At 46.2% G+C, this 18,758-nt stretch overlaps 1 protein-coding gene across 2 annotated transcripts; it reads left to right on the top strand.

Moving 5' to 3' along the window:
* The first annotated feature begins 8,985 nt into the window (after positions 1-8,985).
* UTS2B (urotensin 2B) lies at positions 8,986-18,413 on the top strand. 2 transcript variants are annotated; one of them, XM_010397182.4, is made up of 5 exons: positions 8,986-9,347; positions 11,515-11,616; positions 14,578-14,615; positions 15,959-16,052; positions 17,779-18,413. In XM_010397182.4, the coding sequence occupies exons 1-5, from the start codon at positions 9,194-9,196 to the stop codon at positions 17,802-17,804; spliced, it is 414 nt and encodes a 137-aa protein (XP_010395484.2). In that variant the 5' UTR covers positions 8,986-9,193; the 3' UTR covers positions 17,805-18,413. The 2 variants fall into 2 exon arrangements, with proteins under 2 accessions (XP_010395484.2, XP_010395485.2); XM_010397183.4 differs by having other exon boundaries at positions 9,010-9,317.
* The last annotated feature ends 345 nt before the right edge of the window (positions 18,414-18,758 follow it).

Here is an 18,758-nt window from a genome sequence, read left to right as displayed (position 1 = left end):
GTTTAACTTGACTGCACTAAAGTGAGATCTGGTGCCCAATACCCAAAGCCACAGCAGAGCAGTTCCTGATTTCAGATTAGAAACCTGATTTCAGGTTTCTAATACACAAATTATGGGCTCTTCATGCCTTCCTGTAGCTATATTTGTTTGTGTTGCGAGATCTGCTGGAGCTCAATGATAGCCAGTGAATGGTGAGCTCTTCTAGGACCAAAAGAAAATACGGAAACAAAACCTATGACAACACCAAAGTATTTTCTTTGCCTTCCTGACATCGGATTTCTCTCTTGGCTTGATTTTTGAGAGATGCACTCAGATGAAGTCTCTGAAATTGGAAGATGGCATGAATCACTTGATTATAGAGGATCCAAAAATGACCATAGCAGGACTGAGGATGAGAAGGAATTAAACAGGAACCAGGGAATGAGTTACTGATGTAATGCTAGCACTGCAGCAGCGTCACAGCCTTCCCCAAAGGGCTCCCCAGTGTGGCTGATCTCAAATCACCCTCCCAACTCTCACTTGTGTCTACAAGCTGCAGCTTCTAGGAAAAAAGCACAAAAGATGTTTGTTCTGAGATACTGTCATCAGCTTCTCCTGTACAGCACCTAGCTTGAAAAGTAGTACATGTTGCAGTGAATCCCAGTAAAGCTGGGAAGACTAACCACTTCCTTTTACTGAAGATAACAAGTCAATGACACTTCAATCTTTTATAAAAGCAGGTACTTGTTCTCATAGAACCTTCTGTTGGAAGAAAAGTCCATATCGTTTCCCATGACAAAAACAGAATTCGATCTAACTTCAACTCTTCTCTCATGGAGTAATTTCATTCAGAAGAGATTTTTGCGGGGCACTAGTCCAACCTCCTGCTCAAAGCAGGGCTGGCTTCAAAATCTGATGACGTTGTTCAGTGCCTTCCCCAGGTGAGTTTTGAAAATCTCCAAGGCTAAAGATCACACCATCTCCCATTGTGATTTTTCTCCTTGTTTCTTGGTGGGCTTCTTCTGGCTGCAGCCTGCAACCCTGAACCCTTGTCCTTGCACTGTGTGTCCAGTTTGGCTCTGTGCTTTCCAGCTGCCCCTCTCCATGGCAGACCACATGTACCAGGCGCATCTGTGAGGAGTGTGCTCCACCAGACAGCTGCGGCTCAAACATGGCACTGCAGCTGAGCTGTGCCATCACATGTATTAAACACCAGGGAGCTCCAGGACTGGGCACTTTGCCTACCTGCATCCAGGCATCTGATCTGCCCCTAAACACTGGAGTAAACCGCATTTTTATGCTGGTACACCACACAGCGCTTTCCCAGCTTTCACAGCACTGGGAACACTCATGAGAGGATGCACAAAGGAGAGGCTGGAACACTTAAAAACAGGAAAAAAACAACACAATCTGGACTGGCCCTCAGAAAAGCCACAGTGAATTTTGATGGGCAAGAGCTGCCAGGCAGAGCATTGGGACTAGCAGCTAGGATTGCTTTATGCTGCTAAGATCTTTCTCCAGGCAGGGAGAGACAGTTTTGTGCTTGCTTCTTAAATAAACTGGGCACCTCTCCAAGTCTCCTGCTGTCATTTTAGGTCAACAGGATAACAACAACTGTGAAATAAATTAAGCCTCATCAAGATGTTCACTTCTGACTGAACAGCCTTTTTTAAAGTTTCCTTAATGACGGCAAAGCTCACTTCCAATTGATGAGGCTGCTGTCCGAATAGACACAGAGGATAATGATTCTGCAGGCAGGAACTTGTGCATCTGTTAATGGCTAATGCAAAGGGATGGGGAAAAATGGTTCTAGGACTCTCCTGCAATCAGGTGCTGCACAAGCCCATGTCCAAAAACAGTGTGTCAGTGGTGACTGATGCCAGGGAACTGACCTTTCTGGGGACATGGGCTCTTGTTTTTCTCTCCAACGTAGAATTCCTGTATAAAACTATAAAACCCAGTGTAGGACTCCATTCAATCTGCAGGAAGCCTGAAGGATGTGAGTGCATTGTTTTTCCCCTGTGATAAATAAAAATCAAGGTTTGGGGGCTCAAATAGGATCTCCTCCCAGTCCAGGGCAAGGATGCTGCAGGGCCTCCCAGGGAGGGAAGCAGGTGATGTAGTGATGCAGGGGAAAAAACAGACAGGGGGAAAAAATAACACTTCAGACATCCACCTCCCTGCATTTCTAAGCTAAGACACTTCAAGAGAGGTTTGAAGTCCTGTGCCAGAAGGGGTGGATGAGAGGAAGCAAACATTACAGCATTGGCAAAGAGCACCAAGAAGCAGGTGTGTAATTTCCGTAGGTAGCTGAATGGTGCCTGTGGGAATTCAGGCTCTCTGAAGAACAAGGAGAGCACAAGCCTGCAAGGATTAAGGTATTATAAAGCTCACCAGGGGTCATGAATGGGGTGATTGCCAAGAATGATCACAGAGGAAACTTAACTTGCGCTTACATGTAACATAACGGGGAGCACTAGGAAAATCATGAGTCATGCCACAACAGCAAGGGGTTTTGTTGACTGTCAAGTTGGAGAATAAACGTGCAATCTGAAGTGAGATATGCCTTCTAAAAATCTCACTTAGAGGAAAGTATTATTTAAAGTGTTACATAGTAGATGAGGGAAGAAGAAAATAGGTAAATGTATCTTTCCTTGCTCTTAGGTCAGAAGAACAAAACCCACCAAAATAACAAGTTATTCACTTAGTGCACTGCAGGGAGCTGCCTGCAAGCCCTCACAATCGAGGCATAAGAAGCATAACAAATGTGGCATCCAGTGATGAAGCACCTCGGTCATTCTCAGATATTCACAGCCACTACCACCTGGATGAAACCTCAACACACTGATGTTGTAAGAGGGAATTTGGTGGGGGCTGAAGTCAGGGCAGTTCTTGCCTAGCAATGACTTTGCTATATTGCACTCAGAAAAATGTCTAGGTCTACCTAAAAAAAAAATCACCTAATATAATTGCACCTGCCCCTCTTTTTCTGGATTAAAAAATACTAAAAAATAAAAATAAAAAATTCCTGTGTTATCACTCGCCCCAGCTTTGTTTCCCAAGATGCAGGGTGGTAAGGCATGGATATGTCCTACAGCCTCAGTTGGAGCCCTCATTTCAAGTCACTTTGTATGTGCAAGTCTACAGCCATAAAACATTGGTGTTCATTCAGCAAAACACCCTTTTGCATGTGCAGAACTCTCACAGAGTCTCAGTAGATAAGGGTGCAAATGGAAAGCTAAGTAAGAAGACAGGCTCTCAAAAAGGCAAAGTTTATGGTTATCTGCACAAGTTTCACCAAAACACTACAGATCTGTGTATGCTCCAAGCCCTCCCTTGGGTGACTTGCAGTGACAGTTTTCCAAAAAAACGGGCAACATTTCTCAATAAACCAGAACACCAGATGGTAACTGAGAGCAGAAAGACAGGGAAAGGGGAATTACAGTGAAAGTTGGCACTGTTAGCAGATAGAGTTGACCTCCACAACCTTAAAAATGCTCTTACAGGTATTTTTAGCAGGAAATTACCCAGCCTTGTCTTTACCCAAAGTAATACATGCACAAGATACGTTCATCATCCAGGGTGAACTCGGGGCTTGCAGAAGGCATGTCAGAACAGAGTGGGGTCAAGCTCAGGGTAAATCGGGTGGTATAACCAAGTCATTCCAGATCATGCCTCTTCAGGACACCATACTGGAGTGGAGGTCAGATTAGTCCTACACAAGCACACCAATATTTACCATTCAGGAGCATCACTGGAAGTGCCTTTGAGACCAGCAGGTCATGGCACATTTCAAAGCAGAAGAGGTTTCTATATTGCCTTCCTCTCCTCACCAGAAACCTCAGCCAAGCCACCCCTGTCAGTAGGGAGGCTGAGTCTAGAGGAGGTGCTTCAGCTCAGGATTAAGAGGCAGAAGTGAGTATTGTGGCATGACCGCCTCTGCTCCCTATTTTCTCCATAGGCTGCCTCCTCCCACATCAAACACCTTTAGATTCCTGATTTACTCTTTCAGGGCCTCACTCCAGGGCAACACTTTGGAGCTGGTTTGCTCTCTGAGAAGCTGGATGGTTTCCTGGCAAACCCTGGAGTGGAAGTGAAAGCCAGGCAGGCAGCACAGCTTCACTTCTTACCCTCCACAGCCTTAACCTCAAGGAACTGGTTCTCTTTAGTACGATGCCCATCGAATGTGAGCTGGTGATGCTTCCCTCTGTGTGACCCTTGTTTGCTTGCAGTGAGGCAGCAGCTGAGCTGCTCTACACATTGCCTTGGACCATTCCCTTTTCTTTCTCTAAACAAGTATACAGTTGAACCACAGCATCTAATTTTATATCAGTAACAGGCCAAGCAACAGCTGAGCCCCAAAGACAAGCACATAGAAGGGGGAACAAATTGCCTGAGTCAGACTAAAAGCTTCATAAATATTGACTGGTTTTAACAGTCCCCTAAGGAACAGAGAATCTCATTTTATAACTACATCTTCCTCCCTGTTATGCACTCCCTCCTCTCAGGAAGCTGCAAGGGGAGTTAGTCTCCTGGCTTATGAGCACAATATTTTAATTCTTCTCCGCAGTCAAGTTGCTCTGGCTGGGACTTTGCACCACACATCAGTAGAATATCTCAGCATCTTCCAGTGGTGCTTTAAATAACATTCTGGGGTGGGCTTTGTTCTCTCAAGTTGGCCCCAGCATAGAAGTGACTTGGTTAGAGGAGAAATCAGACATTGAATTTGTAAGGGATGAAGGCTGAAGAGCACAGGATGCATTTCAGTACCTTCTCCTCTGGTTCCTATCAGATAAGGACAGCTGGAGACCCAGAGGAGCAGACAGATGCAATAGGAACATAGACAGAAGAGACAAATGGTAATAAGTCTGCAGTAGTGATACAGGCAAGAAAGGCAGACACCATGGGAGAAAGAAAGGACTTGGCTACAGAAAATGACAACAGTTTGTTGTGCAAGTGAATAGACAGAGGGGATAGAGATGTGGTGGGACAGGAGGGAACGCTTAGCCACTGCCCAGGATGAGGAGCAGGATGACTCCTGTCTTTCAGACATTGTGTACAAAGCTCACTTCACCCCTGCCATGAGGGCAGCTCTCTTTTGTTGCCTGCTAAATGCTCACCAACTTCTCCCTGATTTGTTGGCACTGTCAAGCCCCCATTCTATCTTTCCCTCTACAAGGCATGCCCACTCCCCATTTCCAAATTTCTTTGTTTTTCCTCACCCTCATCTTATCCTTAAGATCATTCTAATGAAGAAAACAGTGATACTTGAATCTCTCCATATGTACCACGCAGTGTGAAGTCCTTTCTCTACCAGCTGAGGCTACCTACTTGCAGCCAAGTCCCACACGGTGCAGAGGTTGTGGGACAGTTCATGTGTGCTTTCTTAAGTACCTTAAGTAAAGGCACTTCCCTAACAGGGCACATCCCTCAGCAGGTTGGTTACTTTGGGATGAAACAAGCTATGGTTAAGTGGAGACCGTAAGACCGTGACAGTCTGTGGATGCTGATGATGTTCAGCTGAAATACATGATGCATGTGATGTTTTACGTGCTCTCAGGAAGCTCTGAAAAAGAGAGAATATTCTTTTTTTCTTTCTCCAAACTCCAAATATACAGCATACAAAGTGGTCTGGAAACCTGCCACTCCAAGCTGGCTCTGGAAAGTAGCCCTTTTATGTTCTCCTGTTTTCAGCAGCTCAACACTGCCTCCTGCATCAAGTCACTCAACCCCCCCACTGAATTCTACCTGTCTGAGGCTTGCTGTGAAACAGCAGGGATTACTACTTTGGGATTAAACTCGGGTTAGGTTATTTGGAGACTGCAATCCCACCTTCATTAGAGCTAAAGGCAAAGCCCAAAGTAACTTCAGAGAAACTGGGATTTTATATAACATACCTGAAAATCTTAATTGCTGCAAGATCTACCAATCCACCTGGCAGGGAAGAGGAGTCTATGCACAGAGAGAAGCTGAACGTTTCGAGGAAGATGATGTCCAAGAGCAGCAAGGGCCAGCTGTTCCCTAAGGAACAGGGAGCCAAGTGCAGTGATGCTGACAGCAGGGACCCATCCTGAGAGAGGCAAGCAGGTCAGGATCAGAGACTGCAGCCAGGTTCAGTTAAGAGCCCTGGTGTTCAGGGAAGACCATGATGGTGAGGAAGACCCTGGGTCAAGATGGAAATCAATACATTGGTCAGAATAAGGCCTGATGACAGCAGCCAGGGACAAACACAGCTCAGTGAGCACCAGAGAGGTCCACAGAGATGGGACATATCCATGGTCAAGCAGGGAAGCCCACTTGCAGGTCTGCATCCAGATCGATAGGGACCATGGGCAGGCAAAGACATAGCTGAGCTCCAGACCAGCATCCCTCCAGCATAGCTCTAGGAAAAACAAGAGACCAGGTTGAGATTAAATGGGTCTCCTGAGCTGATGGGCAGAGAGGGTGGTGAGGCCCCACCTGAGGATGCTCAGGACCATTAACACCCTCTAGGCACAGACACCCTTACTCATCTCTGTCACAGAGCTGGTGCAGCTGGATTTGGTGGCACCTGCTTTGACCAAGTCTACTCTATTCCTGTCCTCTGGGTTGGCTGGGTTTGTTGACCCTTGTCAATTTTCCAGTTTGGTTGTGTTGGGTTACCTGAAGTCTGCATAGCTTTGTGAAGAGAGAAACTTCTACATGAAGGGACAGACTGGGACCATGGCAGGTAGAGATGGCGCTCACATCTTCATGTTCTTGTTATCCTTGAAGTCCAGACACAAGTGGTCGGTGGATGATTATCAATGACATTATCCGTTATCAGACATTATCAATGAGTGAAGTAATAGAGAGAATATGGAGACTTTGTTGTATTCCTATGGAGAATAAAATACATAAGAACAATAAAATGTAGTATTATTTCCAGCACCTGGACTAACGGGGTAAAAGCAAAGGAATTTTCCAGGTGGGAGCCTTAGAGAAGCCAAACACTGCAAATCAATTATCTCCTAACTTCAAAAAATAAAAAAATTCCACTAGTGCTTGGCAGCAACTGCCAGGCATCTGTCCACCAACCCATCCCCTGAAAGCATCCACTCCTCACAGCATCCAGTCATCTTCCTTCTCATATGTAAATGTAGCATGGCAGTTCCCCACCTTCACCAGAGCCATCATCTGAAAGGTCTGGCACACTCTGTACGTGAGTTGCTTTGGGGACTGAACAGTTGCAATGATCCAGAACTGAAGTTTCTCTGCAGTGAAAGAGGAAATCCCAAGAATAGCTCAGCTTCCTGAAAGAGCCTGCCAATAGCCCATGAGATCCCATAGCCAAAGGTAGGGAAAAACAGTCCGAGATCTGTGGATTTTGCATAAACTTAGATGAGATGGAGAAACCCACCTTCTGTACCCAGGCAAATTCAATTTCACAGCAGATCTCAAGACAGACTGAGATTTAGCCCTTCAGTATTAAATTAAAATGGACTTGACCTTCCCTTAAGGATGTAGTTTTAAGTCAGAGCTGCTACTGTCCACACTGGACTCCTGTGCAAAGTGATGCTCATCAAGTTATGGACTCTGCTTCATGGGGGCTGCTCACCTCTGAAAAGTTTGAAAGTGGCACCTTAGGGAGACAGAGGTGGCTGGAAAAGTGCTCCAGTAGGATGTAGGTGTCCTTCAGTCCAAAGAGAACTTTGTGAAGAAGGTGAGCACTTCAGACAGCTGTTCACTAGTTCATAAGTCTGAGGGAAACTACAAGTTTGGTTAATTTGAACATATTATATCTCCAGGGAAAATTTTGGAATATTTTCTCAGTAGAGAACTCTTCGTTAGTGGAAGCATCACAATCATTTTTATAGGCATATCCTGCAAAAAATCTGAGCCTCTCCCCCTCCATTTTTGTTAATAATTAATCAGATAATACAGTATTACAAGGGTTATTAAAAGGCTAGTCATTCAATAACTATCCAAGGCAAAGAACGAGTAGTAGGGAGAGCTGGAGACGAGAAGGCAAAAGCCCAAACATGGAAATGATACTGTCTTTTAGTTAAGATGAAGTGCAGGTACCATCAGATGAAGCTATCTTGGGTAATCTGGCATGACGTGGTGTCAAAAAAGCACACACAGTGAGTCACCAGGAGTGTACGTACAAATCAGAGCTTGCCCTGATCCTCTCCCCCATCCCATCACGGGGGGAGTGAGCTGGCAGCTCTGTGGTTCTTCGTTCCTGGCTGGGCTTAAACCACGACAAGTACAGATGATTCAGTTCTGCAGGAAGAAGAGAAGGAAAGAACAAAGCCTAGCACTGTTACTATTGCAATATTTTCCTTGGTAAGGTTGTTGTGAAAAAGTTGTAGCAGGTCCCTAATCAATAGTGATGGAATAGGCAACAAATGGATGTCAAACCAAAATGTAGTCATGGCCTGAGAAGACATGGAATATATGCAATGAGTCTCAGTACTTTGCTCTAAAATTATAAAACAAGGCTGTGTAGCCAGAACCAGCATCTGACCTTCCACTTCTTTTTTTTCCCCAAGAAAAAAACTGAAGACTCTTGCCCATCCTTGACGTATTCCATATCTACTGCCAAATCTGCACTCCCCCACTCAGACATAATCCCAAAATAGGGTGTGATGCCTTTCCCGTTGACAAAGCCATAAGTCACAGTGAGCAAGACACACTCAACATTCTCCAATCAGTTAAATGAAAAGAGCTCTCCCCCTCTGTTTCCCACCACTTCAGCACTCATTATATCTCACATTAATTAATATAGGCACTAGGAAGTGAGATGATAAATTACAAAACCCCATTAACCTGATTCTGTCCAAACTGGTAAAATATGGCAGCTTGTACATTAGACAAATCTTCCTTGCTAATGTGGGAGTCCTCATGCCTGAACTCTGTTAAAGCAGCAGCCCTGAAAAAGTATTTTTAATGTATATATGTACGGAATGTATATCAACATGCGTGAACAGTGCACGCCTGTGGGAACATCAGAATTCATTAGATCAGTCTGATATGAGATATATTGAACAGGTTCCATCTGACATATGTTACTGGGTTGTTCTGTCCACTCCCAACGGAGTGAATCATATTGACAGGTTGAATTATATCTCAAGAGATATTTTTCTCCCCTCCTCCAAAGGCCATTTGCAATCACGGCACATCCACTGCCTCTTAAAAGTGAGCTCATCTGGCACTGGTTGCATTGAAGTCCTCCACCGTGCCTGAAGGAAGGATGCTTTTGGGCGCTGGGAACGTGGAGAAGATGTGGTCAGCCCAGCTGTGTCTGGGAGTGCTAACCATCCTGACCATGGCTCTGTGTGTCCCATCTACACATGGAGACCCTTTTTTACTCCAAGGTAAGCTGGAATACAAGCTACATGACACAGGTAGGTGGTTATCTTTCTGCTTTGCTGCTTGCCATGGCCAATGCAATGCTCACTTCTCTGGGAGGGGAAACAAAACGAACCTCCAGCTATACTGAACAGTCTGTTAACATGGGTGCTAGCGAGAGGCTTATTCATATTATCATGAGCTAAAGCTGTCCTTCTGCTCTGCAGCTGGCTGTATGACATGTTCTGCTAATCAGTGAAAATATCAGATCTGGTGAAATCTGGTAAGGGTAGCTTGTTCTCTCCCATAAAAAAATAAAAAAACCCCCCACCAAAATATCAGAGAGCAGCAATTCCAGTATGTACCATATGAGATTTGACAGCTCATAAATGTCAGTAGTACGGTGATGCTGAACTTTTTTTTCTTCACAGAACTTCTTTTCATATGTACTTAACCCATAATTTAAATTAATCTTAACTTGAATTTATACTGCAGGGAAATGTCAATCATTAGTGCTCTTTCTTAAAGAGACTTGGCAGTGGAAAAAAAAACCAGAGTCGCTAAATATAGGCTTGAAAATAACATTGCTTTTCAAATTATTTTTCCACTTATATCACCTATTTATTTTTGTAATTACAACCAAAACATTCCCCAGGCCACTCTATGTAAATCCTGCTTCTGTTTAGCTTTTACTCGAGTGTTTATAGTGTTGGGGTTTTTTTTCCCTGTAGCAAATCCCCCAAAACACTAAAAGCAGTTATTTTAAAATTATAACTGTCCTTCATACTTAGGAATGAGGTTTATGGCACTCCATGCCAACTGCAGGTTGCTCTGCTTGCTCCCCCGGGTTTATTTCCGGAGATCACAACCGGGACCAGCGGCTTCAGCCGCAGTGTGAGGCAGGGTTGAGTCTGGCCAAATACTTGGAGCATCCCTTTGGCCAGCATCCCTCAGCTTCTGCAGATTTATGTGACGTTAGCTAATGGAGCTGATTCCCACACACTCTCGAGCATCCTTCAGGCTCGTCTGGTACAATGTTTTGTTTCATGTGTATCAAGAATAATTGCATTCATCCCCTCAGAGGGGCTGATGGCCATATGAGACTGCATTGAGCAGAAGTCCTAAAGATCCTGGAAGAAGAGGAAAAAAGCCTGTCTGTATAATTTCTTAGTATTTTCCATGGAATTCTGTAGGTACCTTCTAGGGATTTGTAGGGTCTGTCTGTGGGGCAGGGTTGTTCAGACCGAAGACTCTTCTGAATGGCCACTCTCCCTATAAAGTCTGGCTCCTGTTCTGTCATTCTCAAATATTAGTGCAACATTCTAGTCTCAGATGACTCTGGAAATTTGTAGAGCAGAGCTGGGAGGATCTCAGAGCCTTCAGAGCACTGATTAGTCCCATCCCCTGCATCTGCTGGTTTCTGCTGAACCCTTGACCTTCACAACCATCCATTTGAGGGCATAGCCACAACCACTGAAGTAAAACCACTGAGAAAGTGCCCTAAAGGGGCCTCTTAGAGAGGTCCAAATTGCTTTAGGACAGCAGCTTGGGGAGGTTTTTCCTGGAAAAATTCTGCATGGTCTTGCTTTAAGTTCCTCCACACTTGAGCTCTGCTCAGGAAGAATCCTTCAGTACTGCTGGCAGTCAGACAGAGCAGCCCCAAGGCTGAGTGGGGATAAGAAAGGGCTGTGGGGCTGCAGGGCTTTTCAACTGTGGTACCCACACCTCAGCCCTCGTGAGGAGGGACTTCCCACCTCTGTCAGCCCTGAGAAGGTGCGAGGAGTGAGCGGGGGAACACCCGCAGGTTTGAGCAGAGAGGATGTTGTGGGCTCCTGTCTGGCTTTGCAGAGGCACCCACTCCACCCACCTTGCAGAAGAGCTCGGGACTGTGTAAATCAAGCTGATGTGCCCAGCTCTCTGCAGCCAGTCGTGCTGATGAGGCTGCAGTGGAACTGGCTGGCAGCCCAGGGTTGGCAGGGAGGGCTCCCCATCCCACACCCTTCCACTGTGTGGCCCTCACTCCTTGGACATTTTATTCTGTGCTCGCACATCTTCCTTTTCTCCAATCTCCTTCCACCCTGGTGAGTGCTGACAGGAGACATTTTCCTTTCACTTCCTAGCCTTCTTAATTTGATTAAGAGATTAATTGCATCAATTGATTAATTGATTCTTAATTTGATGAGACTGAGAAAGATGTGTTTTGATGTGTTTTATGTGCTGCAGAGAACCGAGTGCTTCCGGAGAGAGAAGACACAAATCATGAGGACACATTGCTGACTCTGCTTCTCAATAAGAAATTCGCATGGCGGAGGCCAGAAAATATTGGTAAGTGAAGGGGAGGGGAGATCTCTGCTTCTTGAATCCGTGTTTGCATGAATGCAAGGAACCTGCTGCTCAGGTTCTTCAGAAATACCAACTGCTCAGAAAGTGGAAGCAGCACCCGGTATGGTGCCTACATGTGATTAATGTCAGATGCTCTCCATCATGGGGCTTCTGGACCTGCTTTTGCAATGCAAAGTAAAGGTGCCAAAAACCACATACCCTAGATCCTCAGACGCTCAACATTTTGCTGGGAACATGAGTGTGTACATAAGTAAAACCAAGAAAAGTTTCTGCTGAATCCCTGTGCCCCTGCTGCCCCTAAGATGTTGTCTGCATTGCCCGGGGCATGAACCAGCTTTGGGAGTCACCTCTCTACCCACACCCCACACAGCCCCGTGTGCTTTTGAGAGACAGCTCAGTGTCTTTGAGATGTGCTGAGCATCTTGTGAGCATTTGCAGGGAATTTCACCAAGATTTTCCAGAGAGAGTGGGAGTGAGATCCCTTGGGGTCAGGTGTAGTTTGGGACAAGGGCAGGGGCAGCTCCTGCCTGGGCCTAAGTCCAGCTGGAAGAGGTTGAGAAAACTGGCTTTTCCCACACAGCCACTAAAGATGGGCCAGGGGGAGGCTCTTCCTGTCTGTGCTCTGTGAACAGACACCAAATTTAAAAGCCACCCGCCTGTGGCCAAACTCAGACCCGCTGAAGAGAAATTTGGACTTTCCCTGACGTGAGGCACAGTGATCACAAGCACCAAATGGATTACAGGGGTCAGCTATTCCCACAGCCACTGCAGCCAGGTGAGGGTTTCAGCTGGGTGTGGTGGTCTCAGAGCAGGAAGATGCCCTTCCCTGTGAAAACAGCTGAGATGGGGCCCAGCAAAAATATTGTTATGAAAATCCATTTCTCAAACTCAGTGCTCTTCCCCAGACCCTTGTTAATGCAGCAAGGCAGTGGTTAAACAAGCCTGGGACAAATAAATAAACATAAATAAATCAAGCCCTTATACTAACAAAGGCATTCTTCTTGCAAAGGGGATGCATTCAAGAAATAACATTTTTATGATAAGTTTATGGATTATTGCACTTATTACTCCTAGAGGAAAGGCTGCATTTTATGCCAGACAATTGAATATAATGAATCTCTGAGCAGAGCACAGACAGAGGATTTACAGCAGGCAGTTTCTCAAGGCTTCACCCATAAATTAACTTCCTTCTCCCTGTCTGAGTTAATCCGTTCCAAATTTCAACCACTCTTCATTTTCTATTCAGAGCAGTCATTGGCCAAACCTACAGTTTGCAAAAAATCAAGCCAAAACAGGCACTTGAAACTCTGAAAGAGGTAAAAATGTTAATAATAAAAATAGTAATAATAATAATTCTTAAGTGACACTTTTGACTTATAGATGTGTCAGTGTCTGTCTCTACATTATGGGTATGTAAAGACATACTTAGGAGGAATCTACCTGAGGTCATTGCTGATAGTGCCAGGAGCAGAGCCCACACCACCTGACTCCATCCCCATCCCCATCCCCATCCCCATCCCCATCCCCATCCCATCCCCATCCCCATCTCATCTCTCAAATTGAATCCTCATGTAATGGATTTGATTAGGAATTGCTGCTTTTACTGTTGGATGAATGTCAGAAAATATTTAGGATTTTTCAACAGAACTGTCTCTTTCTTGAAGGAGAAGCCAAGAGGGCAATCAGCTTTTTCTTGGCACCCTCCTGCTCAGTTTCAAATGTTCCAAAAAAAAAAGCTCAAGTCTGGCAATGTGTCTGTGTGCTGAAGTCTTATCTGAAATCTGAAATCAAGGGGAATTATGTCTTAAATCCCCCTGATGATCCAGACCAATGCGTGCTGCCACGTTAGGAACAGAGAAGAGAAGCAGCTCCAGGGCTGTTTTTTGGCTTGCTTGTGGCGCCCAGCAAAAACATTCTTTAGCTCTTTCCTGGCTCTTCTGCTTATTTTAGTGCATTTTTTCCCAAACTAGCACTTAAAACCAGCTGATCACTCTCCACTCCTCTCCCAGGAGAACTACTGTAGCCAGTCACTCAGCTTTGACTGAGCTCATCTGTCTTATTAAAAAATTAACCGGGTTTGACATCAGTTTGAGGCTGGAATAAGGTACCTCAGTCCTCAAGAGCAGTGAGACTGAAATTCCCCACCCTTGCAGCTTTCCCTATTGCTATTCCAGGCTCTTTTCAGTTCAGCTAGATGTTTTAGATCCTGTTCCTAGGCACCTAACTCCCCCCCTTCTGCATGGGATGGATATCTCAGACCAGTTCATTCATCCACCTGCATAGTTTTTTGACAGTAATACAGAACTGATTAGCCTTGAGATCTCTAAGTCTGATCTATGAGGCTGGGCCCCATGCTCACGACAGGTCCTCATGCTCCCCTAACATTGAGAAGTGTGGAATCCGTGCACTTACTACTATGTGACTTTTCCTGGTGCTCCACTCTGCCAGCCTGGATCTTTGCTGACTTAAAAATCAGTAAGTTATGCTAGGCTAAATTTGTGTCTTCTGACTTCTGCCTGCATGGGTGATGTGAGGATAAACGCGTCTTAAAGGAAGCAATGGGATGTCATATAAAAGCCAGTGGCAGAAAAGTCAGCATTAGAGATTTACAGTTAGCAGGATAAAAATTAAAAATCAGCAAAATACCTGAATTGGTATCACACAGTAAGTGACCTCATTGGGCCAATTCCCCTACGGCCTGGTGAGCAGTAAAGAAGCCTGCCTCATAATGGAGAATTAGGATAAAGTCCCACAGGATTCAGCAGAGAGAACCTGCTTTTCTGTCCATTTCTGCTGTCATTCATTTGAAGATCACTAACAGGAGTTAAATGATAACTAGGTCTTTGCTTGTCGACCCCTGGAGAGGGCAAATGAAGAAAGGGGTTTTAATTTGAGCTTCAGGAAGCAATGCAGATGCTGATGTTACTCTCTCCCCTCTTGCAGACTGGGAGCTGGCAAAGAAATTTGAAGAGCTTGAAGAGGTGAGGAGCAAATGCACAGACACATAGATGCATGCTCTTGCATGAGTAGTTAAACAATTGTGTAAGCTGTCTTTATGGCCCATCCTTCCATCTTTGCATCCTGCTACCCTTCCCCCTGCTGCTATAATGTAAGCATGAATTGAGAGAAGAGCAGCGCAGAACCTGGGCTACACAGCTGCAAAGCTGGAAAAGGTAAAAAGAGGACAGGGCTATAGACTGGTGCAATAAAAGCCTCTGTCACCAGTAAAAGGCTAGTGAAAGCCAAGCCAGGAAAGAATTAAACACCAAAGGAAAGCTCCATAGGAGAAAAGGGAGTGGGAAGAGGAGGTCATGCTGCCTTCCTGGGCACTGTATGAGCTGGCTGCATTAGGTAAAGGTTTGAAGCTGGAGGGAAAGCCACTGCCCACCTAAACCAGAAATTTTTCTGGACTCTTTGCTAGTAAGAGTGGCCCTACTCAAGGTCAGAGCCCTGCTGGGCTGACAGAGCACACACATACAGATAGCATCCCCATCCTACACCTGCTGCCCAGGAATAGGAAAAGGTCTGCAGCAACCTTGGCATGGCTCCCACTGTGCCCCAAACCCTGCGAGCAGTGGAAGTGCTTTTTTCTCCCTCTCAGGCCAGGTCCAGCTGTTCCAGCTGTTTGCATGAATGCTGGAGGTCCTGCTGGGTTCCACATGGCACTTTTCACTTCAGACTGAAAAATCCCAGTGCATCATGCCAGAAGGCTGCCAGGTCCTACGCTAGCCCCTCGCTCCAGTGCTGACGGACATTAAGCTCTGACTTTATGGGAACAGCTTTGCCAGAGCAGAAGTCAGGATGATGGCTGTAGATGTTCCCAGTGTACAAGAAAAGAGTAGCTACAGATGAAGAAATGCAGTGGACTGTCCACATTATCACCAGGGGAAGGCAGCAAGAACTGTGAGGGAGAGAGAGGAGGGACAACCCAGGGCAATGGAGAAGGGATGCCCTCTGCTGCAGTGTCTGGATGCCTGAACTGTCTTGACTGCTGGATGTCCCAGCACTGTCTTGACTCTTAGTGCTGCAGTATCCTTCTACACAGCCTCCTCTCCACAGGGACTTACACCTGGGGTGGAGGGAAAGAGCAGGGAGTGCCCACACCACTGCCACCAAACCAGCAGCTTAATGAAGGAGGGCGTGAGGAGCTATGAGTACTCCAAAGGCAGATCCTCCAGGAATGGTCCTGCTCCAGGGAAGACCCTATCCTTCCCAGTGATGCTGTCAGCCAGTCTATGTAGCTCCTTTGTCCTGCACTTCCCAGCACTCTGTGGAGCTCCTCATGATGGGGCCTTTGCTTACTGCTGTGTTTCTGTTTAAACAGCTGGAGAAGTTGAAGGATCAGCTCTCAACTGAGGATGGGCCAGAGGTGGCCTATGCCTTGGAAAGCCTCTCAGCATCCCAGCCCAAAAAACGCGGTAGGTTTTGAATTTGAGCCTTGCAGCCATCCTGTCCACTCTCATTTCCAGGGCTTCCTTTGTGCAACAAAGACAGTCACAGTAAACATCCCCCAAACATGCTGAAAAACAGCTGGTTGGCAGCTTTTCGAGCAGTCTGGCCCTCTCTTATGGCTGGCTGGTTTAGCAGCTGGGGAGAAGGATTGTGTCCCCAACCCTGTCTTCTGTCGAGGCAGATACACCAGATCTGCAGTCCCAGGACCTCGTGGAGGCAGGCAGTGTCACATACTGCTTTTCACAGAGGAACGTGGGGTTATGTGAGCCATGAGTGCCTGCCCTGGAGTGGGGGAGTTCTGTATGAGCATGTCCCCGCAGTGCACCCCTCACTTTGCTCTGGCCTCAAAGCAACTGCTGGAGGCATAATGAGGCATGTGGACTGCAGGCATTGCCCTCTGCCAAGGTCAGTGCCTCCTCAGAGAGAAAAAAGGAGCACTTGTCTGCTGCTGTAAAACAGCTACAAGAGATGTGGAAATCAACCAAGAATGCAGGGAACTCAGATCTGGTATGTCCCCCAGTTGGTCTCCAAGCTTTGTCCAGTCTGTATCCAGTGGCTCAGGAGCACATTGCAACAGTGCTCCTGTGAAGCTGCCCCTGACAAGCACATGGACAATGCTGCTCATGCTGGCTTTCAATGGATTCCTCCACAAAGCAGTAGCAGCTGTGAACCAGAAGTCACTGATGACAGATCTGGCCTAAAAACAAAAGAGCTGGTTCTGCCCTTAGCCCACATGCTCTGTGCATGTGGAAGCTGACAACTGCCAGACAGCCAAGAGAAAATCCCTTTGTGCAAGGCTTGCTTAAGTGCTTAGGTGATCCTTAGGCAATATGCAATTTATAAGCACCCCTGGAGGCTGTCATTAATTTGGCTAATGTAATTCATGCCCCCACCAGTCTGGAAGGTTTAATGTAGATAAAACTACTTCCCTTTGCCAGGTTTAAATCAGATTCTGACTGAATCAGAAATGAAAGCAAGGAATCTTTGTCTTCATCTAAAGTCCTTCCAGTCTGGGAGGAGCTCATGTCTCGGCATGAGCGCTGCTGATTCAGTAGGAGTTTTCTTCCAAGATCCTCCTTTAAAAACCAGGTAGAAATCTCTTCTCATACTTGATAACAGGAAACTTACGTGGGATTCATGCTGGTTGAGATACAGCTACTTTTTCCAACACCAAAATATACATCCTTCCCTAATTTAGTCTTCTTAGAAGATTCTACAGAGCTGAGTGTTGTTTCAAGGGTGGTTGGTAGCAGAGTGGTAGTGACTGGGTTTAAAAACAAGTAAGAACTAGATCCAATCCCTCCAAGTCAGTATTCTGCTCTTCCAGTCAGTCACAGGTGAAAACCCCTGCACACCCCTCTGAAGCAGCAAAACTGCTGACTAGTAGACAGGAAAGAAAAAACTGGTTCCTGACACTGCTGAAGTAGAACAAAAGGAACCCTTTTAAATCAAGCAACATGAAGACAACTTTTAGACCCCATGTTTACACTATGAGCAGCTAAAAGAAATACCTTCTAAGAGTGTTGTATGAACTGAAAGCTGGTTATTGAGATGTGTCCTGAAAGCACAATGCTGGCTCCATGCCCCAGCTCTCTCAAGACATGGGTCTTCTGAAACCTTCTGCAGGGCTAGAGTGGGAAGCTGGAAAAAGTCCGTTGTATGCTGACATGTTTCTTTCATATCCCTTCACAGCCTGCTTTTGGAAATACTGCATCTGAAGGCTTGTCAGGACTGGAGGATGAAGATGAGCCCCTCCCCAAACTGCCTTGCTGGGTATTAACGTGTTAAAAGTTTATTCTGTTCTCTCATCCTGCTGCTAATTTGGATGCCATCCTCCATGACTGCACCACAGCCAGGTCTAACGGGGACTGTGACAGGAGCTGGCAGCCCACTGCCACTATCTCCTGTTCCTTCCTTCCAGGTTTAACCTACCATGGTCTTCTACTCAGAAGATGCTTCCCAACTTTCTGTGCTGTTCTGTGCGTGCCATTCAGGCTGCTGCCACTGTACACTCTTCCCCTTCTCACCAGGTCCCCTGCGGCACCAAACACTAACTCAGCTTCCTTGGGCTTGGGGCTCTGCCCACACCTGCAGACGTTGCTCTCAGTGGTGTCTGGGTTTCCTGTCGCCTCCTGAGCAGGTCTGTGCTGCCCTGGTGGCCGCTGTTGGGACAGGAAGGCAGGCTGGGTGTGATGCGAAGGGCTCAGGGCTGCCTGCCTCAGCTTGCTGAGCCAGAGCTGCTCCTCGCTGTGTCCCAGAGTGTGCACAGGGGAGGGCAGCCAGAGAGCTCTGGATCCTTTGGATACCATTCCAATAAAGATTTTCTGTTGCACAGAAGCATGCGTTGTTTGCTTTCTCAGCCCCTGCAGGGGCCCGAAGCGCAGCACATTTCCCTTGATGTCGGCTCTTGTTACCTTAATGGTTCACGTGGAGTTCACAATGGAAAAAAGGCTCCCATTAAACACCTAGGGTTTTAATGTGCCTGAGAAACAGACCCTTCCTTTTGGCCAGGATCAGGAATGAGAGCTGGGTTTTTTTCATAGACATGTATGGGATACTGTCCTTATTAGACTGGACCAGACCCACTGGTTTCTACCTACTCATCCCAAAAAGATGTTTTGAGCAGAGATTTTTGGTTCATCTGGCTGGTCAATACAAGTGCTAGCTGGCTT

Source organism: Corvus cornix, chromosome 9 (assembly GCF_000738735.6).
Source record: "Corvus cornix cornix isolate S_Up_H32 chromosome 9, ASM73873v5, whole genome shotgun sequence".
NCBI classification, from domain to species: domain Eukaryota; kingdom Metazoa; phylum Chordata; class Aves; order Passeriformes; family Corvidae; genus Corvus; species Corvus cornix.
The sequence above is the reverse complement of the archived record's forward strand: the minus strand, read 5'-3'. Positions and strand labels throughout refer to the sequence as shown.

Coding starts and splice junctions, on each gene's coding strand:
- UTS2B (XM_010397182.4), top strand. CDS start 9,194: ATGCTTTTGGGCGCTGGGAACGTGGAGAAGATGTGGTCAGCCCAGCTG. Junction 9,348..11,514: donor ATACAAGCTACATGACACAG/GTAGGTGGTTAT, acceptor TATGTGCTGCAG/AGAACCGAGTGCTTCCGGAG. Junction 14,616..15,958: donor AATTTGAAGAGCTTGAAGAG/GTGAGGAGCAAA, acceptor CTGTTTAAACAG/CTGGAGAAGTTGAAGGATCA.